Below are 24,318 nucleotides of genomic sequence, written 5' to 3'. Positions count from 1 at the left end.
TATTACCTGAAATTACATTATTTCCAAGTTTTCACTGAGTATAAACATCCACGTTCGCGATTATGTAATGAAACGACGTATGTTTTTTCAGAACCCTCCATATTTGGTTACCCAAATTTAAAACTATTTTTACTTATTAATATAAAGATTCAAACCGAATTAATTTATTTCTATATAAGTATTGATTTTAAATGACTAAGCAATTTTCAGAGGTTTTTATTCAACAAATAAAAAACTTGAACTTATTTAGTGGCTATTGGGTCCAGAAGTATCCTTAATCTTAATACTCTAAGTTCCATTAATAATTCATTCAGTATGCAGGCAGATATACTTTAATAGTTCATTATGCTAGTTCAAATCTCCAATTCAGAAAAGTCTAATGCTGGGTTCTCCACAACGAACAACGTTAATACATATAAACGTTAGTAGATAAATTTCACAAATTATAAGTTTAAATTAAATCGCAATACTAACCGATCTAATACGACTGTTGCCAGATTTCAAATCATGTCTAGGTTGTTATGATGCCATATTTCCAATTATTATTAATTTAACAACTGCTAAATAGAAAAAAGAGAGGAATCCTAACAATTGCAGGCGCCAATTTATTTAATTGTATTCATTTTTTAAAATATTTTAAAATGAACGACCACAAACATAAAGAGATGACCCCAAAACGTAATTTATCATGAACTAAATGATCAATCTCAACGAACAGTAAAAACAGCAAGAAATGGAGTCAACAGATAATACCAATCAGGTAAAGAAACACCCCAAACAAAATCCCACTAAGCTTTAAAATTCCTTTCACAGGAGGACCTGCAAACCCTCACATCAGAAGGCATTCACATCTGGAGCACCACTCAGGAGGTCCTTGAAGACCAAGCACTGAAAGAACTTGAGATTTTAGTAGAAGAAAAAAACAAAGCTCTGACGACTCCTATAGAAAATGAAATAGTAATACAATATGTCCCCTCAACTTCATCCACAGCTATTGAAGAAGATTCGGAAGATAACAGTGTTGTTGAAAATAGTGAAAGTGATTATATACCAAGCGAAGAAGAAGTCAAAAAGCCTGAACGGAAGAAACAAAAAGTAAAGAAAAAAGTGTCTCTTCGAAACATAACTGATGATGCAGTTGAAGCTAACTATAAGGATCGTCTTAATAATTATTATAAATGGCTTGAACAAGAACTGCAAACCTTGGAGCAGGATATAGATAAAAAAGATTTCAAGAAGCTTAAAGGGGGCCTTAAGGTACCATTAGCAGCCTGGGAGAGGCTGTATGAGTACCAAAAGGAGGGTGTTTATTGGCTGTGGGAGCTGCATCAAAGAACAAATGGTGGGCTTCTTGGAGATGAAATGGGACTGGGAAAAACTGTTCAGATAATAGTATTCCTCCTTGGTCTTCAATACAGTGGAGTAATATCGAAGTTTGGACATTATAGAGGAGTGGGGGCTTCAATAATTGTGTGTCCAGCTACAGTGGTGCAGCAATGGGTAAAACATTTTCATGAGTGGGCCCCAGAGTTTCGGGTGGCAGTGTTACATCAATCGGGAAGCCATCAAGGGCCAAAAGCCAAACTGATTAAATCCATCAACGAAAACAGAGGTATACTAGTAACAACATATGCAGGTATTTTGAAATATAAAGGGAATATTTGTGAGCATCATTGGCACTATTTAGTGCTTGATGAAGGGCATAAAATTCGCAATCCTTCAGCTAAAGCTACAATTGCAGTAAAGGAAATTCGAACTCCTCATCGAATAATGCTCACTGGAAGCCCAATGCAAAACAATCTCACTGAATTGTGGAGTCTATTTGATTTTACCAATCCAGGAATGTTAGGAAATTTACCTACATTTACTGAGCATTTTTCTCAACCAATTTTGCAAGGGGGTTTTGCCAATGCAAGCCCTATGCAAGAAGCAACAGCTCTCTCTGTTGCTTCAACATTAAAAAATGTGATTTCTCCTTTTCTGTTAAGGAGAATGAAGAATGAGGTGAAGGAGGACATTCAGCTGCCCAATAAAAGTGAGCAGGTGCTCTTTTGCTCGCTCACAGAGCAGCAGAGGCTGCTATATAAGGATTATTTGATTAGTGAGCAGGTCAACAATATTTTGGGTAAAGGAATTAAAAGTTTTCGCAGTGATAACTTCATAAAAGCAAATATATTAATGGCTGTTACATCTTTAAGAAAAATTTGCAATCATCCTGATTTATTTAGAGACGAAGATTCAGTTGAAGACTCGTCTTATAATTACTATAAGAAGTCTGGAAAGATGATAGTGGTTTCAGCTTTATTAAAGATTTGGAAGAAGCAAGGCCATCGAGCCCTGCTGTTCTCTCAGGGAAGATTAATGATGAGGATTTTCGAGCAATTTCTTAATTCCCATGGATATAAGTACCTGAAAATGGATGGAACCACTAGCGTGAGATCTCGGCAAGGTTTAATTGAAAAGTTCAATCAAGACTCCAGCTTTGATCTATTTTTGCTCACAACGCGAGTGGGAGGCCTTGGGGTGAACCTCATAGGAGCTAATCGTGTGATTATTTACGATCCTGACTGGAATCCCGCCACAGACTCGCAGGCCAGGGAAAGGGCTTGGAGAATCGGTCAGAGAAAATCTGTAATTGTTTATCGGTTACTCTGCGCTGGTACAGTGGAGGAGAAAATCTATCAGAGACAAGTGTGGAAACAATTGCTGAGCAATAAAGTCCTTATAGACCCAGCTACCAATAAATTCTTCAAATCCTCAGATTTATTCGACTTATTTTCCCTGCCTGATTCTCCAGAGGCACATCCAGAAACCACAAACATATTCCGCGATTCACGAGTAAAACTTCAGGAGAAAATTAAAGAGAAAAGCAAATCTAGTGAGGTTGAATTTAGTGAGGATAAGATTAAGGCGATGAAAGAGCTAGCGCAGAGAATTTCCAAAAGCATCGCTGCAGCTCAACCGCAAAAAGATCCTTATAGGGAAGAATTAGAAGAGGAACGAATGGCAAAACTTAAAGAGAGACAAAAGCTTAAAACTCTAAGTCCACAGCAAATCATTAAATACAACAAACTTAAAGTAGCCAATTGTGAGGACGATTCCAGCAATAAACTGGATGGCCAAGAGACTAGAGCAAGCTTTGCTGAAGCTTTAGATCGTGGCTCCAACACTGCCATTTTATATCGTAAAATGATATCAAAGGAAATTAAACAAAAAGACATTAAAATTCTAAAACGAAAGCTTCATTCTGTGCCAGAAACTAATAATAAATCTGCTAAACTTGCAAAGACCTCTCATCACGTAGACACTTCCGGGTTAGTTGATGGGGAAGAAGTAGAGGGTTTGGTTAAAAGGGAAGTTAGGAAACCTTCCTCATTGAAAAGTGGTAATACCCAAGACAACTACATCCTAGAGCATTTGTTTTCGAAAAAAGGAGTTTCGGGAGCTCTGGAGCATGAATCGGTTTTGAATAGTGGGAATAAACCGCACAGCTTGAGGGATCGCAGTTACGCCGATGAGAAAGCGATGAAGGCCCTGGAAGCCTTGAAGAAGTCGAGGCTCAAAGCCTGGAAGTGGTGATACTGGTAAACATTCTTTGTATTTTTGTGAAATGATTCTAGTGTATATAATTGTGGGGTCTGAAAATAAATAATAGTAATAAAGAATTGAAAGAAGTTCCACAAATTCTGAATGGTTGTCGCTGCGGTTACACTTCCATGCTACAAAACGTTGCACATTGTATTGGATGCAGGATTGTAGTCAAAAGTGTTACGCTTGTCGGCATTGGCTGAATGGGGCATATATCGGTTACTGAAATATTTTTTTAAGACCAATTGATGTAGACGCCATTAAACCTACATTGTATAAAGCGAAGTAAAAGAGAAAATGGTGCACGGGGAAAGATAATAATGAAAGCATTCCTTGTTATGATGGAAGATGGGTTTTTGGTGAGATCATGCCCTATGTGGCTGGGTAGAACGGCGGTCATTTCTATCTAAGTTAGTGCAATAATGTGATAAACGGAAGTTGTCTCAGTTGTGAAGGCCGAGCAGTTCGTTCAGCCTATTGTCAAGAACATATAATATAAGAATATTTTTTATTCTGCTCTTTTTATTATTTTCACCTAAGTTCTAATTTTAAAAAAAGTTAAAAGTACTTGCTGAATGTCTGCCACTGAAGACACTGATTGAATCTCACGCACCACATTGATCGCGCATTGCCGAAATTTAAATTAATCAACGAAAAATTATTATCAAAGCATATTTAATATTAATAAACGGTACAAAAATAAAAAATCTATATTCGATATTATCTTAGATTTTCGGCTTAGAATTCCCACGTGTCCATCCACTTAAGTCCGTGCATTGTGGAGTTGGCCTCACTAGCCGAAGGTCCGCTCATACCATAAGCTAAGGGGGCGAACAAGTAGAAACTATAAAGAATCACCGACAAAACTATCCCCACTATCGTGTGGTACACAGTGTTGGCCACTCTGCTATCACTGAAGAACTTTGGAATCTCCTCCAGAAGATAATCCACGAAGATGCCTAGAAAACTCTTCCTCTTAGAATAAAGAAAAGTAACATACAAAAAAAAAACAAACCCGTCAACATTGAACTAAAGAGCAAAGCAGGGAAGTAGTGGTGGAAATAGAGAACACGCCCCATGGCCCAGAAGGGAACATAGTGTAGCAACCACCCCACGAAGAGCCAAGCACAGGCCTTCAACTTTTGCCTGTGAGGGTCTATGGAAATTTTTATCATAAAAAAAAGGATTTAGTATAATAATTAACCTGAGAGGGATGGAATGTAGCCTCGCTGCAGCTTTACGCAATTCACCAAAAACACTCCTAAAAAGAGTGCTATAACCGCCAAGTTGCCCCACCATATTACCGGGTTTCCTAGCAGGTAGATGCGGTATTGAGAGCCTGAAAAAAATTGTCCCTAAACCTTTATTAAGTTAAATCAAACGTGTAAAGGCATAATAGAGTTCACCCTGTAGTTGATAGGCCATTGCCATGGCCTTGAAGTCACTTCTCCCTCTTTGGGCTTCAGTCCCGCATTGCCTTGAAACATTACTGCGTGCGATTCCAGGAATCGCTCCAAGAAATTCGGGGCATAGACCTCAAAGTTCACGCTGGGGACTGTGTTATATAAAAAAATATAAAGCGCCCTATAACGTCTAATTAAAACATACGCTTATCAAATATGTTCTCTTCGACGTTCCAAAGGGCGCCGTTGTCTCGAATGTTAGGGTTGCATGATACCTCCTGCTGCTCATACGCCCATTTGGGTAGCTGCTTACCGCTGGTGGTCAGTACGCATGATTGGAGGTAGTGCACGAACTTAAGCTGACTGGTGACGGCCGTCACTTCAACGCCTTCTTTGGCCCCCTTGACCAAAATCCGCCAAACGTCATTGGCGTCTCCAGTGCCATTCTCACCGTAGCCGGTCACCTGATAGTGCTTCTTCGTCACAGGAGCTTGTTCTTTGTGCGAATGCAAGTTTCTGCGTGTTGCTACATGTTCTAATCGAATCAAATCACCGCTACGTAACACCTCCACTCCCTCTACGTCGTCGCTGTTGTATTTTTTAAACAACCACTTGTTGTTGTCGTCCTTGTGGGTATACGTTGTGATCTGTGGTTAATTAGTAACTGAGGGCAATCCTGACTTTTTGGATGGTAGATATGGTAATAACCTGTTGCTGTCTTGCTCCTATACCTTCAGGATATAAGTGGAAGTGTGAATGCAAGTACCCGCCACCAGTCCGGTGGTTTTTTAAAGTTACTATAGCGCCATATGCAACTTGATGGGGCATGCTGGCGTTGTAAAGGCTGTTGCCTATTAATTGTGACTGAAATGCTGAGCTGTAGAATCCGTCACCGTTTCCACTATACGATAAAACAAAAATGACAAAATATACTTTATTGTGAGAGGCAGAGGGAATGAACGCACCTTCTATTAAGCACCTTTAAATGAATGTAAAAGAAAATGGTGTAGAGACATAAAGGGAGTAAGATCAGACATAGTGCTCTAGCGAATAGATGCTTCACCGTATCGCTCTAAAATAATAATATAAAAAAAATGAAAAATACCACCATAACCAACAAGACTAATATGTGTGACGTCATTTACAAACTGCTCACATGGCTGTAGATTTCAATGTCAGTAATCATTTAAATGACATCAAACATCACTGTCAAATAAGAAATTAAATTGCCTAGCGGTCATGTAGTGATCCATCGTTTTAAAAGAAAATACGTAAAATGCCATTCAGTCGAATTTCTTGCAGGCAAAATGCCAAGTAAAAGCTTCGCTTATCCATCAGAATGTTCTGTATACGTTCTTTAAGACATATCAAACAGCTATCGCCTTGGAACCTGACCGCGGCCAAATATGAGGTTATAAGTCCTCTTTTGGGGACCTCAAATTATCAATTTGTCAATCACTTTCCTCTCAAATGCACCGCCCCGGCTGTTCAACTGGCAACCCCCAAAGAAACACTTGCCAGCAGACTTGTAAATAACTCTCCAAAGAACGTTCAACCCTACTTAAAACTCATGCGACTTGATAGACCTGCAGGTTCTTGGCTTCTTTTCTGGCCTTGCGGCTGGGGCATAGCCTCTGCCGCTACCCCAGGATGCCTCCCTGATCTCTATCTCCTCGCTCTATTTGGAACAGGAGCTGTGATAATGAGAGGGGCTGGATGTACAATAAATGACATGTGGGACCGTGACATTGATGCTAAAGTTGTAAGAACTAAGGACCGACCGTTAGTTACTGGAGTTGTGTCTATGAAGCAGGCTTTAATGTTTTTGGGGGCCCAATTGAGCATGGGTTTGGCTGTTTTAATGCAGCTCAATTGGTACAGTTTGGCATTAGGAGCTAGCTCTTTAGGATTAATAATTTCCTACCCACTTATGAAACGTTTTACTTACTGGCCCCAGTTAGTGCTTGGATTAACTTTCAATTGGGGAACTCTCCTGGGGTTTAGTGCGGTGCAAGGATATATAGACCTATCCATATGTTTGCCATTATATTGTGCTGGGATTTGTTGGACTATAATATATGACACAATTTATGCCCATCAAGATCGAGAAGATGACTTAAAGGTTGGCATTAAGTCAACTGCAATTAAATTCAAAGAAGACACTAAAGTTTGGTTAACTGGATTTTCAATGATTATGGGTAGCTCTTTGGTTTATTTAGGGATAATTAATAGTCAAACTTGGCCCTATTATGGAGCTACGACTCTTGTTGCCGCTCATCTTGCTTATCAAATTATCTCATTAAACATTAATAATCCTGCAGATTGTTCAAAAAAATTTATTTCAAACACCTGGGTGGGTTTTATATTGTTTTGTGGTATAGTTTTAGGGAATTATTTAAAACCAGTAAAAGTAGAGAAACCAAAAAATTGATTTAAGTGCAAGTTGTTGAATAAATTTTGTTGAAAACACTTACCACAGGTTTAGTCATGTCTCCCAAAATATTCCATAAATCCATCACTGTTATCAGCCCCACTAGCAACACCACAAAAAGTCCTACAAACTTTACAGAGGTACAACAGGCAAGCATTATTCCAGTAACAATCAGCCATCCCCACCACCTCTTGGAAAACTCCTTTGAGCTATTAGAGGATACCTTAATAGCCCCCAAAATAGAACCCATCATAAAGCACAACAGCACAGGGTCAAGAAGTATATATTGAGTCAGTGTTATCAGACCTACATCTAAAATAAATATTAAAAATTTGAAAATAATTGTGTACTTGGTTCATATACCAAAGAGGATTAATAATGATGAAAAAAGAGCAGCTGTGGGGCTATTAGTCATTTGATCCACTATAGCAAAAGTGACAGGAACTATTGAGGCCCCTAAAGAGGCACAAAAAACTCTCATCCCAATGTAGCTTGTGTTCTCATATTTATCTCCAGGTTTATCAAAAGCAAAAGTGCCATCATAGCCAGTTAAATATCCTGACAGACCTATAAGCATCTACCAAAAACTTCATTATTATTTTAAAACAATAATTATTCTTATACCTTTCCTAATGGGGGGTGTACATCAAAAAAAAAGGTTCGGTTAATGTACCAGCTACCCATTTTACCGAAATGTGTCTCATCCCAACTTAAAAAAATAATGTAAACTTTAAAATTCTTACATGTTTCTTGAGGTTCTTACCACACATGATCGGGTTCTTGGATCTTGTAAAAGCGAGTTAAGGCTGCTAAGGCACAAATTAGCCAGAATAATGTATTGCTTAATCTACAATTATAAGCCAAATAGGTCATCCCTTAAGTAAAAATTTTAGGGCTTACTTTTTGTTATTTATTGGTTTTACAGACATCGTTCTGTGCTTTGGTTCATGGAGTTTAAGAAATATGTTAGTTATTAAACTTTTTGCTTCAAAAATTGGGAAATTTAGTTGAGTTTGATTTACGGAAAATATTTATGGGAAAAGTGCTACGTAAACAGTAATGACCTTGGCAGGTACCACAACACCTACATAGGTGGTACAAATGTAAATTTGGCTACGTAGCACTTATGGTACATTTAGATATGTCCAAAACTAATTCTATAACACATAGATCTTCCAAAAATTATAAAACATTCTAAATTTGGCAAATATTACTTTAAGGTAGCAAATTTCAATTTAATTTTAATCGAGTGGTTCTTAAATATTTTTTAGCGAAAATAATTTTTGGAATTTTTTTGTTGTTTTTTTGAATAGTATCATTAGCAATGAATTGTTTATAAATAAAATTGGAAGTAAAAATTCTATTAAATTTACAAATAAAACATTTTTAAAGTCCAGACTGGCAGTAGCACTATTTACGGCGTTGTCACACTTTTCTTCTAATATTTTCTTTTTAACTATAATCATTCTGTCTACCAACAGTGACAGTATGAGTAACGTTCGTGACGTTTTTCGTGGAAACTTAGGATAAAAATGCGCCCAAAAAAAGCTTTTTCCCCGAGAAAACCGTGGAAAAGCCCCTTTAATTTCACTGTGCCTCGTTAGAACTATTCAACCGGGACCGAACTGGCACCCCAAGTGTATCTTTAGGTTAGTCATAGTCTATTTATAGACATCAACCTTCTAGTCACGTAGGCCGCTATTTTAATTATTTTAAAGCCCCCTTTAATTATTTAAAACAGCCGTATTCGCAACTAGCAATTTCTTAAACATTCTCCATAGGCAGACCCATTTAACAATACCTTCAAGAACGAATAAAAAAAACGAAAATATCATTTAAATCCCATCAGCTGTTGGTATGGTGGCTCCCTCTCAATATATAGATAAGCGCGAATATAGTTATCGAAATATACAGGGGAACGTACTACATAAACCGCAGCGGTATTAGAAAATGAGCTCAGAAGCGAATGCGCTACCACAAGTGAATTGTTTCGTGTGCGGCTCAAGTGGTCATTTGTTCAGGTGCGCTCGCTGCAAAAGCATCCATTACTGCTCGAAGGATCATCAAAAAAAAGATTGGAAGAGGCACAAGACGTTTTGTAAACCCTCAGAAAGTGCCCCTTCAACTAGTGTAGAACAAAAGTACGGGAGTTCATATTGCAGCCTCTTTGCTGCAAGTTCTTTGCCTGTGGAGGGAAGCTCAGAAAGTGAGATTTTAAGTACTGCTGGGCAACTATTGATGTTCAACGGAGCTCTGAATAACAACATTGATACTGAGAAAACATCCACTGAGCGCAGCCTAAAGTGTGCCAAGTCAGTTATGCCAATTGCAGGAGAAAACATCATAAAACCTCGCAAGGGCATTAAATACTTTCCTGAAGTGGCCTTAGCAGTAGGAGCTCCACCTTTTCAACACAATCTAGACGATGACCTTGAAGATATGTGTAGAAACATTATCCAAGATTTAAGTGATTACGGTTTGTGTGTTCTGGATGATTTCCTTGGGTTTGATGAAGGCAATCGGGTACTTGCCGAAGTGCTCAATATCAAAAATGCAGGAGCTTTGAGGGATGGCCAGTTGGTCTCCACAAAAGGCAAAGCAAAGGAGGACTTGAGAACGATAAGGAGTGATAAAATTTGTTGGGTGCATGGGAAGGAACCTGAGTGTGATCATATTGGACAGTTGATTGGACGAGTGGACACTTTAATTATGAGGGCCAATAGGATGGTGAATAATGGGAAGCTGGGCCAGTACAATATCAATGGGAGGACAAAGGTGAGTTCCCCAAACCACTTTTTGGTTAGACTATTTGCTGTTTACATTTTATAGCAGTGCCAATAGACTAGTGCTTATTGGTTTGATTGACAACCTTCGGAAAAATTTTATGATCTTAAAATTTTTTCTGCAGTAGTACTAAATGCTTGGTTGTAATTGATTCAGTAAAATTGCAGTACCATTGGTTATTTTATTTCTACAGAAAATCCTTAATAATTCTTCAGTTCATCTATAGCTTCAAAAACAGATTTGGCCTTTACTAGACAATAGTAAGGACAATAAGGATTAAAAAAAAAAAACAAATAAAATTTATGATTCCACATTGATAAATATGTTGTCATTGGATTTTTCTTTATTTGATTTAGAATTCAAAGCCGATTTTTTAGAAAGTGGAATGTGTTGGCTGAGTTGGTGAGTGGCAGGTGTTAAATGTTCTGTAGTTAAATACCAGGTCAATAATTATTTTCCTATATTTCCTTGAGCCATGTGTTCACTCCAGCGAGGACTTTAGATTAATTTCTTCATGAGAGCGTTTGCTTAAGAGCTATTTTAACCACGATCATTTAGATTAATTACTGCATCTTCAGTATCATAAAGTGAGAATTTTTATCCAAATCACCGTGTCACTTTCTTTCCCAGGAACACTCCTTAAATTTCAACAAAATTCTATTAATTAGTTCAGGTTGTTTACTACGAGTATTTAATCTTGACATTCAATTATTGATGGACATTGAAATAATTGATAGATAATAATTGCAATGGAAAAAATTCAATGAACCAAAATTATGAGTCTCCCTCTTAATTAGCAGAGGGGTGCTGGACGGTTTTTGATAAGTATGTTGTTGTCGCTACAAAAACCAAAATATCGAACGTTTCGACCGACAACGTGCAATAGGAAAGCGGGTCACTACTTCGCTTAGCCGTAATTCTTCAATTTCATTAGGCCGAAGTCGCATAGGCCAGTCAATGCCCGTGTAAATTTTTGGCAAAGGTTTAGGGTCCAACGTGACTATAAGAAAGCGCAGCGATTGCGCTTTCCTCTTATGGTAGCGCAGCTGTACTATTTTATACGTAAATTTTCGTGCCGAATTTTTACCTACAGAATCCTCTACTGAATTGAGCAATTTACGATAAAAAATGTTTAAATTAGTCGCCTTCGGTACGATATTCGCCTGTGTACGTGACTAGCCGCACACGTCGTTCCGTTGATGTGATAAACCGATGCAAACGCATTGGAGGAAGCGAGAGGGCCGATGGCGGAGAGGGCGGGGCGTAATTCGCAAATATTTGAATGTTGCACAGGGTGGACAAACCCAACGAAGCGGATGTTATCTATGATGGTAATTGTTTATGTACAACGTGCCAATACCCGGAATTTGTTTACTAAGTGGATTAGAAATTGTTCGCAGAATGTGGTGATGCCTGCAAAAAAATGCGAACGGGGTGACATCAGAGTCGGGGGACCCAAGATCTCAAAAATGCCATTGATTTACATAAACGACGTTTGCTATTGTCAGTAATATGCCTCAAAAACCAAAGAAATGAATATCAAAGAAGAGAAAGTCCGTTTAAAAACCCTTTTGAAACTCGACGTTGTTTTATTTATATTCATAAGAATATTGGCCTTGTGTCTAGAGCCGTTACGGCCCAACCATTAACCTCCAGACCGTAACGTCACTTACATGCTGTTACTAAACGAGTCGGCAACCTCGCATTAAACCTGTACATTTCTTAATTAAGGAAAAGAGTACAGCAATGGTTTTAAATTTTAATTGTAGTGATTCTTCCCTCAGCGCATTGATTTGTTTGATGTCTACCTCAATCTGAAGGAGAACCGAGCGGTGCCAGAAATATAAAAATTTACCGGCTAAAATGTCATATCAGAGCTCAAAGACGGCAGATCTTCTTCGTAGGCATTAATCTGATCGAACACTGGCTTCAAGGAACCATCCGGAAATGTCAAGTCACGTGCTAAAAACGCCGGGTGATGTCATCAACATTAGGTCTCGATAGGAAAAATGTCGATGCGATAATATGCGGCCCCATAAATAATCGCTTAAGCGTGTTTACATTTTTTGTTATTGTCTGTGTTTGTAATTGTACTGAAAGGTAAACGAATACAAGTAGGTAAACACAAGAGATTTATCGCTTGTGGCACTATTGTCACGTATGCCAAATATTTCTTACTATTCATGCATTGTTATCTTCATCGCAATTATTATTGGGAAATTTTCGCTTAGTCTTATTAAGATTAGCACTACTATACGTATCCGAAAGATGACCCAAAAACCTCTTCTAAGGTTTTTGATTAGAATTGATGCTTATTTCAGGCAATGGTGGCGTGTTATCCAGGATCTGGAGCCCACTACGTGAAGCACGTAGACAACCCTAACCGAGATGGGCGGTGTATAACCGCCATCTATTACCTAAACCTGAACTGGGATATCAACAGATGCGGAGGCTTGTTACGGATATTCCCAGAGGGATGGCGGGAGGACAAGGTGGCGGACATTGAGCCGCTCTTCGACCGGCTTTTGTTCTTCTGGTCGGATAGACGGAACCCGCACGAAGTGCAGCCAGCATATGACACGCGATACGCCATCACGTTGTGGTACTTCGATGCAACGGAGAGAGAAGAGGCTGTACGGCGCTACGACAAAGAGCGTATGTACTTAGTACCTTAGCCCATATGTCCAGTATTGTCATTCCTCTTTTCCTACAGGTCTAGCAATGGAGAAATCTACCTCAGCATCAACCTGACTGACATCTACTGGCAAGCGAGTGAGGCTTGTGTGACTGCATTTGGTACCTAAATCTATACCTAAATCCGTGTGTAAAAAGTCAACGTGTGATACCTATTTTTAACGATATGGTGGATGAACTTCGCGGTATTTTTTACACGAATTCAACGAATGCTACCGCTACTTTACCCCAATCTACCTGTGTATTATATTCGTGTCTGCGACGCAAATTATTATAAATATTATTGAGATTGATCGTTAACTGTTCCTGATAATGCGTGATCATTTTCTGCGGCTTCGTCATCTCTTTTTCTCATCCGTGATGCTTAAACAAACGTCATCTCATAAATTTTAAGATGCGGTTGATAAACAATAAGAACGTATTCCTGTATAAAGTATTTTTAAGTGAAAGACGTCAATATTTTGGTAAAAAATAATCGATCGAAATACAAATGATCTACTCATTTAATTGTACTTTGTTTTATTTCATTTTGTGACTTTTCAAGACCCATATAAAGCTATTTTTTCTCAATAAACGGTCATGTTTCTTCAAAGGCTGATTTCATTGGGACAATATATTTCCCCCTCAGTTAATCAATATATTTACTAGGCGTAAACTGCTAGCGTGTATTAAGCGATATTTTGTTTTTTTTTTGTGGCCTTTAAGAATGCATTTTATCGACTATGCTTGTTTTTTTACATTTTAACATTGATCAGACCCAGACCCCATATAAAACGGAGAACATATAATAATTTTTGAATAGAACACTCAGCAAATGATGATAAAATCTCCTTTAAAATTAACTCATAAATGCTTTTCTGTGTATTGTCTCTTCACATTGAATTATATTGGCATTTTTGGTGAAAGGGGTTTTGGAACGTCGTGATGCGCATGCCATAACACCATTGTGAATCATATCAAACATCTTTGAGCGGTGATTTTCATTCTCAACGTGAAAAATAGGATGGCTCGAATTCAGGTCACTGGCACAGATAACAAATTATAACAACAGAGGGATAGAAGCCACTCGCACCGCTCAGTCCGTGCGGAGTATGAATTATTCCGACGAACGGCCACGATAAAAATAATCCTTTTCTGCTTTTATTTAGGCTTCCTTTTGCTTTTTTTGCATAATTTTGGTGATATATTTATGGTTTGATCTATAAAGATAATTACAGTATGCCATTTTGAAAGTTAGGCAATCGATTAATTTCAATCATCAAATCAAGTAATTTGGTACCATTTATACTGTCTCTTAAGGGTGTGCCAAGTTGGCTTTGGTTACTGGATGCTTAAATATGTTAATGTATTTTGTATAGATAGTAAAGAGTTAATAAAGAATATATTTCTGAATGTACAAAAAAAGGCAGTAGACTACTGGATATTATTCAGTTTTAAAATTAAACAATTTTTTATTAAAAACCTTTAGTGAATGTTACTCATGACACTTGTTAAAAGAATTATCTATTAAAAGGAGTTTTGCTTAGTGCAGACATAGTGGATTCATATATGTTGAAGAGAAAATTTTAACAATGAAGGAAAACAGGTAACTGAAAATATTGCAGCACACATAAATTTGAATATTATAATTTATATTTTCAAATAAATAAGCGCATATTTGACGACGTTCCTCCACCGACTCACAGTCTTAAACATGTCCAAATTTCAACACTAAATCGCACACAAATTCCCATATTATCTCCCCTGATCACAAACCTCTTAAAAATTACCTAGCAATCAAGTTCGTTGCACTTGAATATGAAACTTGCATGAAGGCAAACTTTGCACCTCCGCGGTGACCAAACACTGCACACTCAAGTTTGCTAAACTGCCTCGAATGACCCCACAAGTAAACGCAACATACCTTGGTGCCAGCTCCAGATACTGCTTCCCATTGGAAAGACGATTAAGGAACTTGAAGGCATTATCTTGCAGCACATATACTCCCTGATGATTTGTCCTCAAGTTGTCGATTTGCTTTTTGTATACTGCTGACCAGAAATCAGTGCAAATGAACTTCATGGTGTCCAGTTCGTCTTTGAAACGAGGCAATTCTTTGGTTAGGCGTTCAATGATACGGTAGCCAGTGGAGAATCCGATATATTCCAAGGTGGAGAGGTCTTCGTCCTGGAGATTGCAGGGGAAAATTAATATTGTGAGTTTGGGCTTGGAGTTGGAAAGGAGGCACCTTTTTGTCTCTTTCATCTGCATTTTGCAAGGAGTAGGCAACGATTTCAGAGTGGAGAAGATCAAAGAGAATGTCGTCTGCCATGAAGAGGATTTTTTTAATTAAAAACTTAAAACCATCAATAAAAATATTAAAAATGTTGAATCTAACAAGAGATCTTTACATATTCATTTTTGCGCTTAAGATTATATGTATCTTTGTTTAGTTCTATTGCAAAAAAGAGCAATATAAAACTGTTTTCAAAGCTGAGGGACATTTGACAAAGGTAGACCAAAGATCCAAAATGTGGCATCGTCGGTGATTGTGTTTTCTATTGCTGTGGGTTATAATAATAAATTCAAAAATTTGTGATATACGTGACGAAACATGTTGGCCTCTTATTTGAGACGAAATAAAATGTCAATTTAGTAGCTTGTAATGAAAATATTGTTAGTCATCTTCCAAAATAAAACATTATGCGATTTTTCATTATTTATCGATTTACCACAATTTTTCAAAAGTTAGGGGAAATGAACACTTAAAAATAAAATTTTAATTTTTATTTAGTATATTAAGGTTTACAAATTATAGTTAATATTATAGTTTTTTTTAATATGAATGCACTGTTGCCACATGTAAAATCATGGGCATATGGGGGTAAGCATTAGCCAATCTGACACACTTCACTGTCACCCGTCTCCCAATATTAGATAAAAGGAACTGATATTTTGTTGACATATGTTGTTTTTGGAATGCTTTTCCGTGCAATCCCTTAAATTTGCCCTTAATTTTTGACAAAACCGCCCTTGAAAACCCGCTGATCCCTTTTAGCATAGTCCAACAAAGTAAGTACAATCAGCCCCAAAAGCGCCCTTAAGGGCGCTGCGCCTCCAAAGGCAGAAATCACCGGGATTATTTGACTCGTCACCGCAAAGGAACCAAACAAGAGATCGGAGGCGTCTTAAAGAAGTGGGTTTTTCTTGTAGATTACACAACGCTGCAGCCATGGCCGATCAACAGCAGTTTTTCCTGAAATGGAACGATTTCCAGAGCAACATGGTCTCATCATTTCGGCATCTGAGAGACGAGAAGAGCTTCACTGATGTGACCCTTGCCTGCGAGGGTCAAACATGCAAAGCCCATAAAATGGTTCTTTCTGCGTGTAGTCCATATTTTAAGAGTTTATTAGAGGTAAGTGAATGGTTATATTCACTCAATACACTCACAATGTAAATTAGATCTATATTTAAGGAAAGAAAGAAATTTTAGGGGTTTGTTTATATCAGCAAGACGTGACAACGCCGCATTTAGTTTTGGTCTTCAAAGATGGCTGTCAGACTGACAGAAGTTGATGGGTCAACCTTTAGGGTAGATCCTTTTAAGCCTAAATAACATACTTTTACTTGGGGAAAACCCAATTCGTTGATTTTGAAACTATCTCGTTTATCAAATGGCATTACGCTTGTAATTTTGTTGTCCAACTATTGTTGTTGTCAAAAATGAAATTTTGAGTAGATGAGCAACATTTTCAGATTTCTGAGGTAGAGTGTTTTTTTCCAGGAAAACCCGTCAAAGCACCCAATAATTATTTTGAAAGATGTGGCCTATAGTCACCTGCAGGCCATTCTAGAGTTTATGTATGCAGGTGAGGTGAACGTGAGCCAAGAGCAGCTGCCTGCCTTCTTAAAGACTGCAGATAGACTTAAAGTAAAGGGGCTAGCTGAAGCCCCACAGGCCATTAAACGGGAATAATGCCTTAGGTTGCAAGTTAAATAGCACCAAACCATTAGTTGTCGCCTGAAACGTTCCTGTTTGGTGCTATTTAACATTGTTTGGTATAAATTTATTTGGCGCTAGTTTAAGAGGTTCTCGGAGAATAAAGGAGTGAGATGCAGTTGGCGACTCTTGCTGAAACTTGGCATCATTTTTCAGTTTTTAGCTTAACTTGTACAGAGCAGTAATCTGTTAAATTATGAAGTGCTTTATGAGGGCTGGAAAGCAACATTTTCTCGTGCAAATACCTGAGTCTTGTTATAGAGAGAATGGTTTTTTCATTCCAAGGCCCCAAAGGGAGCATTTTATTGTTACCACTGTATTTTTTTATACACTAGATTGTTCCATATGAGCGTGATCTCAGCAGTGACGCATCACTTCATTAATGAAGAGTCAGTCCATTTATTCTTCAGTTAATTCTTAAGTAGTTGTAAGACAGTCTTGTTTTATACCTAATTTTTACATACACAGAGTAATAAATTTACTTATTTGATTGCATAATATTTAATAGTTAACAAGGACATGAAAGGGGCAGTATTCTTGCAGAATTAGTTTGGAATTGTTGATTGGGAAATTAAAAAGCTCGAAGTTCGATTTTATAATTGCATACTGGCCCCCGTGTTGCAATGAAAACTGTCGGAATTTTCTTTGAATTTTGTGCATTGCAAAGAAATTCCGCTAGTTTTCTGATAGTTTTGAAGGACGTTGTATTTTGATGACATATAGGGAAGTTGTTTTTCAGACAGTGTGGGGATATATAGAGAGATTTTTTTATGAATAGATGTTTGATTTCGTTGAGCGTTCGGGAGTCACTGTTTTGAGGCCGCTGATTTATTTCCCTTTGAGAGGTGTCGGTAGTTAATAGTTTTAATGAGTTTTATAGGCCTGCATATATAAAATTATAATGTTTCTTTTAATGTCTCAGACACGCGGTTATGTTGGTACCTATGTGCCGCGTGGTTAAATATCCAGATTCAATTTAGGCATCAGTTAAACTGAGAAACTGAACATATAAAAAATCCAAATTAATCTAAAATATGTTAAAAAAGGGCTAAATAGCTAATTGTAGCTAGTTTTAAATCTTTTTTATTGGTGAAAGAATAGTCTCATATTTTAACCTTAGAATTCAACTTTAAACTGGCTCTTCAAGAATTATTATTACGAAAATTACAATGCATGCGAGTTAGAGGAGCTTAAGGAGATAAATGTTTAATTTTCCCCATTTTTGCTGTGCTAAACATTTTCCATCTCTGTATGCAAATTTTCTTACAGTTTCTATGTCATCTTGTCACCTACGTCATGTTATAGCCTCAAATTTCTCCTTTAAATCATTCGTACCGGCGTATATTCAAAAATTCAAAACAATATAGTTAGAGGGGGTTAAAGCGACAAATATGAAAATTTTCGGATACTTCTCTATTTTGTGTACGAATTCCATGTATCCTTACCTTATCTTGTTGCTCTAGAGTTATGCTTCGCCTCTTCAGGAACCATTTCGATCATTAGAAACATACCACCAATTACTTCAAATTAATTGTTTGGGCATGTTCTACCAGCCTGGATTTTGTTAGTAATCTTATCAATCTTCCCCAATCCAACCTCACCCCCGAACGCAAATTGAAACAACCCTTTGTCGACCCCCCATCATTAGACCGACGAACGTACGTCTGTGTCAAAAATACCCCAGCATACACCATTTCCCATCGGCAACATAAACATAAATCTTGTTGCGGCTCTGTGCCAACGATAGACTTCGTGCCAGCCGTGGCGCATCGGGATTTAATCCAGGAACACTGAAAACTCCCGATTCTGGATACGGGACGCCAGTTCGTGCGACGAATCCGGCGTGAACGGGCGTCTGTTTCCACACGTCCATCCGATACGAGACTACGCGAAAGTATACGCGATTCTTTATTTAACCGCCCTGTATATCTGAGTGAGTGCAGCAAATCTGTGAGAGTGCGGGGAAATGTGACCAGTGTCCTTCGTACAGGGTGTTTTATTTATAACTTTCTCACAGCTCGGTGTCCAATTATAACGGTGCGAATTAAAAGTCAATGTAGCCAGGGTTCAAGTCGCTGGATTCCTGATGGTAGCGAAAATATGTACGAGAGCGTTCTTATGGCGTAAGTACAAGGTTTTGTTCATTTATTAAGAGCAAATTTCCCGCTCGATCTCTGGATTGATTTTAGAAGTATAAGTATGAGATGTTCTAATTACACCGTGGATATTATTGAAACAAACAAATTGTAGATTCTTCTAGAATATTCTTTATAGACTATTTTAATCAAAATGTACCTATTTAAGTTTATTTCCAAATAGTTTCATGGTGGAAACTCCATTAATATGTTAGCAAAATAGTTTGTAAGGCAGTATAATGCACATTTTAAAGTTGAAATAGAACATGAAAGAGGTCTGTTGAACGTGGCGCTGGAGTACTCAGAATGATAAGGTTGTCGATGGATTAAACTGTTTAACGTCATTTAAAGTCACATAAGTGAACTTTAAAGCAACTATTTTTAACTCATTTTAACTGAAAACCGACATGAACTTGGAATTTATTTAATAGGGAACTCCAAGAACCGACAAGCAATTCTCATCGTCACACAGGATATAGTTAAACTTTTCTCCCTTACGCCCTCTGTCCACATATTTTCCAATCAAATTCCGAACCGAATGAAATTGGAAAATTGCAGTTGCAGTTGTTTCTTCGGTGTTCGAATACCTCAATGGAGGCGAATTCTCCGTAAATTTTCGTGATTCTTAACGGTCGTTTAACGTTTGTGAGTGCTAATTATACGCAAATGTTTCCTTATGTTGAACTGTCCATTTGAGGAACGAAGGTATCGAACAATTATTCCTGTAATGCCCGGCAGGTCCCGATAATTTCTCACTAGCTATTTGTTAGCCATTGGCAGGTATTCTCCGGGTAAGTGAAAGAAAATTTTATCGGCCATTTTGAAATATGTCTTCCTTCGGGTAGATTCCTGAGTTGCTATGTAAAAAATTAGCATGGGAAAACACAATCAAAAATGCTATAAACTGTATAAGAACTACCTATGACGTGAATTTTCTTTATGCGGAAAACAGCATTTGTGCTTTGAAATAGCCAGATAATTTTGCATTCAAGTGAGCAATCTTTAAGAACTGCATTCGTTTTTTACATATTTCGAATAAAGATTCTACTTGGTTCTTATTTATTCTGAAGTTTCTCGGGTTCGAATTCTTATTGAAGCGTCTGTAAATTTTCCTAAACCTCACATTCGATATAGGCGGAACGACAGATTTCCTGAAGAATATTTTTTTGTCATAACTTCAAAATCAAGCCTTTTCTCTCAAAATGTACAGAAAATCTAGGAGGGGAATTTATTTATTTGATGTTCTTGGTCGAAAATCGCTTTCAGTAATAAATTAATGTTATGTATTTGAAATCTACTTCAAAATTGAACATTCTCACTATCCTAGCCTATATGCCTAAAGGTAAGGTAAAATTGTGGCATTTTTTTTATCACTTTGCCATTATTAACACTTATAAAATTCCTAATAATCCTCATAAAAATATAATAGAGAAAGATGGGTGATTCCAAAGTTGGAGAAATCCTTCTACCTCTAAATACACCTTGAAAAAGTAGTCATTTTTTCTCCTTGGCACATTTCCAAAATATCGATACTAAAAAAACAAGAGAGTTTCAAAATTTTATGTAAAACATAATTTATATTCGCGGTATCGCTTGAGATATTTGAACGAAATTTTGTAAGTGTTGATAGTTGCATGAAACGTATCATTAAAAAAAAATCAATTCCACCAGTGGCGCGTAACGGCCAGTCATTGAGTGTTTTTTAAGAAAAAATATGACGTCGCTCTTTTAGGAAGTAAAAGTAATATTCTAATTATATGGTAAGCTTTGAATAAAAAAGCTCTTCGGTTTTTTAGCATGAAAAAAAAATTGTATTTTTTACCCTCTCATACAACATAGTTTGAATTCACAAAAAAACAAAAACCTTGAGATTGTTGTGGAACGGTCCGCGCTTTGCCCCATATAGAAAAAATGAATGTATGTTGCATAGGGCCATCCCAAAATGGATGCTCTTTCGCGTAGATACCAACTGTCCTAAAGCGCGTTTTTAAGTGGAAAACCTCGTATACTAACAAATGTGTTGAAACACAGTTAAATTTCATTTAAAGCAATGTATTATGTTCATATACCTAAATCGGAACATTTCACTAGTAAATGCTCTTTTGCATTTATATTGCATAAAAAAATTTGATTATTTTTTCATTTTTGCTGAAGGAGGCTCTGGAACGCCTTAATGAATGAAAACAATTCAATTGTTGAAACAATCGTGAACAATTGGCTGCGCGTTTATAAGGCCTCAAAGCAGTACGTATTGAACATCTCTGACCCTCGCCAAAAATGATTGTCGAACTGCAATTTCCGTACCGAACACGAAAAGTACAGGGGCTCAAATCCAGGTCGGTGGCGTAGATAAAAAATTAAATTTTATGACGACGTCGTTAAAGAAATGTGTAATTCAACTCAGTTAAGTGACAATCTGCTTTTTTTTTTTTTAATTTTATTGGGGAATAAGCCTTCGCACATTAAGTAGGAGTGGAATTGTGCATTATTCTCATTTAAAACTAACTCAGAACAGCATTCATTCTTTATGACAAAATATTTAATAATAGTAATAACAATGAAACTGGTAATATAGTAATAAATTCGTCGAACAAAAATTTCTCACTAAGGGAAATTTTCGTTCTACAAGCTTAAATTCAGTTAGTTTGAAACAGGCATTTTAAATTAATTTATCGTGTACTCAAAGCCTTCCTTAGGAGGTCGGTAAATCAAAAACTGGCAGATATATTCCCAATTCATAAAATTACAAAAATTAATTTAATGGTCTGTTGAATGAAAAAAAGTAACTTTTGCATAGGGATAGTTAAGCTGAATCGGTCAATTTTTCTCCCTGTAGTAATCAATACTTCTTTGTACCATTGTTTCTAGAACGCCTTGCATAAGTAGGCAAGAAGGCAACCGAGATGCCTACTGCTTGAGGTTACGTTTTACCTGCTGTACTGACAGTTTCAAATATATTCCCTAGATGGCGTATTGCTTGACTTAAATTGCCAATTACCCCCGATAAATTTGCGGACTAAAAGTACAATTTCGGGCAGCAGCTCGAGCTGCAGCAATTAGAGATGAGTGAAGTCACATTTTACCGAAAATATACGTTAAAATTTACGTGCAAAATCCCAGGAAAATGAGCTCACACAATGAGTTTTTGGGAGTTATCAAAAGTCCTCAGTACTCCCTGGAGCCTTAGTAGTATCTATAAAGTAATATTGGAAGTAGAAATCTCTGTCAAGCACGGTTATCATCCATGGTTAAGGAGTGGTTTATGTATCTTTTTCCGGACTTTGACTGAGATTCTAATAACTGGGCTTGCAATGAAAAGATTAGATTCACTCACATCGAAAATGCTTCCGGTGAGCTACGGTAAAATTAAATATTCTCGGTGCAATTCTAGCAAGATTCATATATGCGGCATGGGGTTATTGACAACAATGACAAAATAACTTCGATTTTGACTCTCAGCACTTCCTAATTTTTGCAAGTATTTCTAATTAGTAACTAATCATCAACAGCCCTAGGTCGTGAACAACGAGGTGCATCGTAGATTATTTTATTTCACACTTGCTTAGTTTACAAACGATTTGTGTTCCAGGTCAAAATCGACGAGGTTTTTGTCTACATTTGTCACTCTAACGCAACCAAACGATATTTGGTATTTATCGAAGCTTGCCAGTTTGACTATTTACGTGCAAAGGAATGAATATTGCAATATTTCAAATTATCTTTTAGTTAAAATTAGTGTCTCTTATGATCATTACAAGAGAAAAATATTTAATTTAACTAAGATAATACCCATGGAAACGATTGCAATTTTTCAGATGATAGGTTCCTAATTAAGAGTCTTGAAGGATCGCTCAGCAACAGTATCATAGTACCGGGGACTGTAATGTTCTATCCATCGAGGGCAAAACGTACAGTAAACAGATCTACCCAGACAATACAAAATAAATTACGTTACAATGTAATAGGTCTAATTCATGTTGACTGGGGTCAGAGTTCCAAAAAAACGAACCAAGTTAGGATAAAATCATAAAATCAAATGAATGACTGAATATGTGTCATAAAATAACCATCGAAAATTCCTCGCGTTCAGGCGTAGTTCCCATCCGGGTCCATCGACTTTGCAATTCTCCCAAAATTAACATTTTCGCTCGAATTGACAATCCAACAAATAACGCACTTTTTTCTATGCACTAATCATAATGACTGCTACCTGTACTGTTTTGCCATTCAAACAGTATTCAAATAAACTCTTTTTTGATACGGTTTTTGCTCTTTGATGTTAGCAGTACATATTGTTGAAATAAACATTATAAGTTTCCATTTTAACAGCCGGAGACAAAAAATAGTGAAATATTGTAATATCGTAGTTTTGTGATATTCACACTTTATCAAAAAATAACGCAAAAAATCTGTAGGTATCAGCAAAATAAAAAAAAACACATTTCAATCGTAAAATTTTCTTTCATATTCCATCTATATTGATTCAAATTTATTATTAATAATAAAAATGTGTGACTCAATAATCTCATCTCACGGGCTCATTGTCGCATACGTCCAATGCAACACTCGTCGCTTCGCTCCTCGTTTTGCAAGCTTACTGCGACATTGTGCTCCTTTATGAAACTCGTATAGTAATGTACTATTATGGCCTTTACTTCGCGCCTTTAAATGCCAAATTCCGGTTCCGTTAAAACTATTTTTAACTAATGAATTAACAATTACTAACACTTCGCAGTATCTCCTGATATGGGTATGTAATAGCATCCTTGGTCCATCATTTGGTGCATCCTGAAGTCTCATTTTTCATATTTCATATTCGATAAAATCTATATTTATTTCAATACTAAATAAAGAGCGGGACGTTCTTATATCTTAAATTGGTAAGTCGACAGTAATGCCGAAGCAAATGACAGTTGAAAAAACTGACTACGTCAACAAAAATATTCGAAGAAAAAGCGAAGTTTCATTCCACAAAGTCGTTATGCATTATTTATTAAGGGAGATATGTATATGTATTGCGCTAAGGAAGAGATTTCCATTTCTAAAGTAAAATTTGTCATGCCCCGTATGTTCCTCCAAACAGTTCACATTAGTGAATCCAGGTTTCTTTTCATTACAGTCGAAAATCGATTGAATGATAGAAGTGAATAATTCTTTATTAAAAAAGTTTGATTTTATAAAATTTTATGCTTTAGTTTCGGTTTCTTCGTTTCCAAAAAATACCCTTCGAGGCCCCTTTGTAAACTGCAATTATTCTATTTTATGAGGATGTTTTCTCCAGTATCTTTAATTCATATAAGG

General features: G+C 37.0%; 7 protein-coding genes across 11 annotated transcripts in view; 5 read left to right on the top strand and 2 right to left on the bottom strand.

The window, feature by feature from the left end:
* The first annotated feature begins 550 nt into the window (after nt 1-550).
* On the top strand, nt 551-4,104 carry LOC136346326 (DNA excision repair protein ERCC-6-like). Its single transcript, XM_066295399.1, has 2 exons — nt 551-760; nt 814-4,104. The coding sequence occupies exons 1-2, from the start codon at nt 734-736 to the stop codon at nt 3,577-3,579; spliced, it is 2,793 nt and encodes a 930-aa protein (XP_066151496.1). The 5' UTR covers nt 551-733; the 3' UTR covers nt 3,580-4,104.
* A 142-nt stretch (nt 4,105-4,246) lies between these two features.
* twisted (Protein O-mannosyl-transferase 2) lies at nt 4,247-8,562 on the bottom strand. 3 transcript variants are annotated; one of them, XM_066293140.1, is made up of 12 exons: nt 8,323-8,553; nt 8,186-8,269; nt 8,047-8,131; nt 7,786-7,999; nt 7,466-7,734; nt 5,957-6,063; nt 5,700-5,892; nt 5,197-5,638; nt 4,995-5,143; nt 4,793-4,943; nt 4,604-4,744; nt 4,247-4,547 (listed from the first exon to the last, which is right to left on the bottom strand). In XM_066293140.1, exons 1-12 carry the CDS (start codon nt 8,349-8,351, stop codon nt 4,327-4,329), a joined length of 2,085 nt encoding a protein of 694 aa, XP_066149237.1. In that variant the 5' UTR covers nt 8,352-8,553; the 3' UTR covers nt 4,247-4,326. The 3 variants fall into 3 exon arrangements, with proteins under 3 accessions (XP_066149237.1, XP_066149246.1, XP_066149255.1); XM_066293158.1 differs by lacking the exon at nt 4,247-4,547 and having other exon boundaries at nt 4,604-4,734; nt 8,323-8,562; XM_066293149.1 differs by lacking the exons at nt 8,186-8,269; nt 8,323-8,553 and having other exon boundaries at nt 7,786-7,989.
* Nucleotides 6,194-7,460, top strand: Coq2 (ubiquinone biosynthesis protein COQ2, mitochondrial). The gene has a single exon (XM_066293167.1). It carries the CDS (start codon nt 6,331-6,333, stop codon nt 7,420-7,422), a length of 1,092 nt encoding a protein of 363 aa, XP_066149264.1. The 5' UTR covers nt 6,194-6,330; the 3' UTR covers nt 7,423-7,460.
* Nucleotides 8,563-8,886: 324 nt separating the features above from the next.
* On the top strand, nt 8,887-13,408 carry Hph (HIF prolyl hydroxylase). 2 transcript variants are annotated; one of them, XM_066292696.1, is made up of 3 exons: nt 8,887-10,197; nt 11,607-11,709; nt 12,528-12,723. In XM_066292696.1, the coding sequence occupies exons 1-3, from the start codon at nt 9,373-9,375 to the stop codon at nt 12,587-12,589; spliced, it is 990 nt and encodes a 329-aa protein (XP_066148793.1). In that variant the 5' UTR covers nt 8,887-9,372; the 3' UTR covers nt 12,590-12,723. The 2 variants fall into 2 exon arrangements, with proteins under 2 accessions (XP_066148793.1, XP_066148784.1); XM_066292687.1 differs by lacking the exon at nt 11,607-11,709 and adding an exon at nt 12,920-13,408 and having other exon boundaries at nt 8,891-10,197; nt 12,528-12,861.
* Nucleotides 13,409-14,264: 856 nt separating this feature from the next.
* Nucleotides 14,265-15,320, bottom strand: Trs33 (trafficking protein particle complex subunit Trs33). Its single transcript, XM_066292709.1, has 2 exons — nt 15,128-15,320; nt 14,265-15,066 (listed from the first exon to the last, which is right to left on the bottom strand). The coding sequence occupies exons 1-2, from the start codon at nt 15,209-15,211 to the stop codon at nt 14,677-14,679; spliced, it is 474 nt and encodes a 157-aa protein (XP_066148806.1). The 5' UTR covers nt 15,212-15,320; the 3' UTR covers nt 14,265-14,676.
* A 479-nt stretch (nt 15,321-15,799) lies between these two features.
* On the top strand, nt 15,800-17,657 carry lolal (lola like). Its single transcript, XM_066295356.1, has 3 exons — nt 15,800-15,951; nt 16,093-16,297; nt 16,667-17,657. Exons 2-3 carry the CDS (start codon nt 16,112-16,114, stop codon nt 16,856-16,858), a joined length of 378 nt encoding a protein of 125 aa, XP_066151453.1. The 5' UTR covers nt 15,800-15,951; nt 16,093-16,111; the 3' UTR covers nt 16,859-17,657.
* Nucleotides 17,658-18,615: 958 nt separating this feature from the next.
* Nucleotides 18,616-24,318, top strand: part of Neto (Neuropilin and tolloid-like) — a 109,370-nt gene continuing 103,667 nt past the window's right edge. Inside the window, exon 1 of one of the 2 annotated variants that reach the window (XM_066295218.1) lies at nt 18,616-19,005. In XM_066295218.1, the coding sequence (XP_066151315.1) occupies nt 18,969-19,005 (37 nt within the window). In that variant the 5' untranslated portion in view covers nt 18,616-18,968. Of the gene's footprint in view, nt 19,006-19,586; nt 19,809-24,318 lie in introns of those variants that run through there. The other variant, XM_066295227.1, reaches the window with a different exon arrangement.

The sequence above is a fragment of the Euwallacea fornicatus genome, chromosome 2, assembly GCF_040115645.1.
Source record: "Euwallacea fornicatus isolate EFF26 chromosome 2, ASM4011564v1, whole genome shotgun sequence".
NCBI lineage: Eukaryota > Metazoa > Arthropoda > Insecta > Coleoptera > Curculionidae > Euwallacea > Euwallacea fornicatus.
This window is presented reverse-complemented; position numbering and strand designations above follow the sequence as displayed.

Coding starts and splice junctions, on each gene's coding strand:
- LOC136346326 (XM_066295399.1), top strand. CDS start 734: ATGGAGTCAACAGATAATACCAATCAG. Junction 761..813: donor CAACAGATAATACCAATCAG/GTAAAGAAACAC, acceptor TTCCTTTCACAG/GAGGACCTGCAAACCCTCAC.
- Coq2 (XM_066293167.1), top strand. CDS start 6,331: ATGTTCTGTATACGTTCTTTAAGACATATCAAACAGCTATCGCCTTGG.
- twisted (XM_066293140.1), bottom strand. CDS start 8,351: ATGTCTGTAAAACCAATAAATAACAAAAA. Junction 7,735..7,785: donor ATCATTATTAATCCTCTTTG/GTATATGAACCA, acceptor TATTTATTTTAG/ATGTAGGTCTGATAACACTG. Junction 5,639..5,699: donor TAGGAGCAAGACAGCAACAG/GTTATTACCATA, acceptor AATTAACCACAG/ATCACAACGTATACCCACAA.
- Hph (XM_066292687.1), top strand. CDS start 9,373: ATGAGCTCAGAAGCGAATGCGCTACCACAAGTGAATTGTTTCGTGTGC. Junction 10,198..12,527: donor ATATCAATGGGAGGACAAAG/GTGAGTTCCCCA, acceptor TGCTTATTTCAG/GCAATGGTGGCGTGTTATCC. Junction 12,862..12,919: donor ACGGCGCTACGACAAAGAGC/GTATGTACTTAG, acceptor CTTTTCCTACAG/GTCTAGCAATGGAGAAATCT.
- Trs33 (XM_066292709.1), bottom strand. CDS start 15,211: ATGGCAGACGACATTCTCTTTGATCTTCTCCACTCTGAAATCGTTGCC. Junction 15,067..15,127: donor CAGATGAAAGAGACAAAAAG/GTGCCTCCTTTC, acceptor TGCAATCTCCAG/GACGAAGACCTCTCCACCTT.
- lolal (XM_066295356.1), top strand. CDS start 16,112: ATGGCCGATCAACAGCAGTTTTTCCTGAAATGGAACGATTTCCAGAGC. Junction 16,298..16,666: donor ATTTTAAGAGTTTATTAGAG/GTAAGTGAATGG, acceptor GTTTTTTTCCAG/GAAAACCCGTCAAAGCACCC.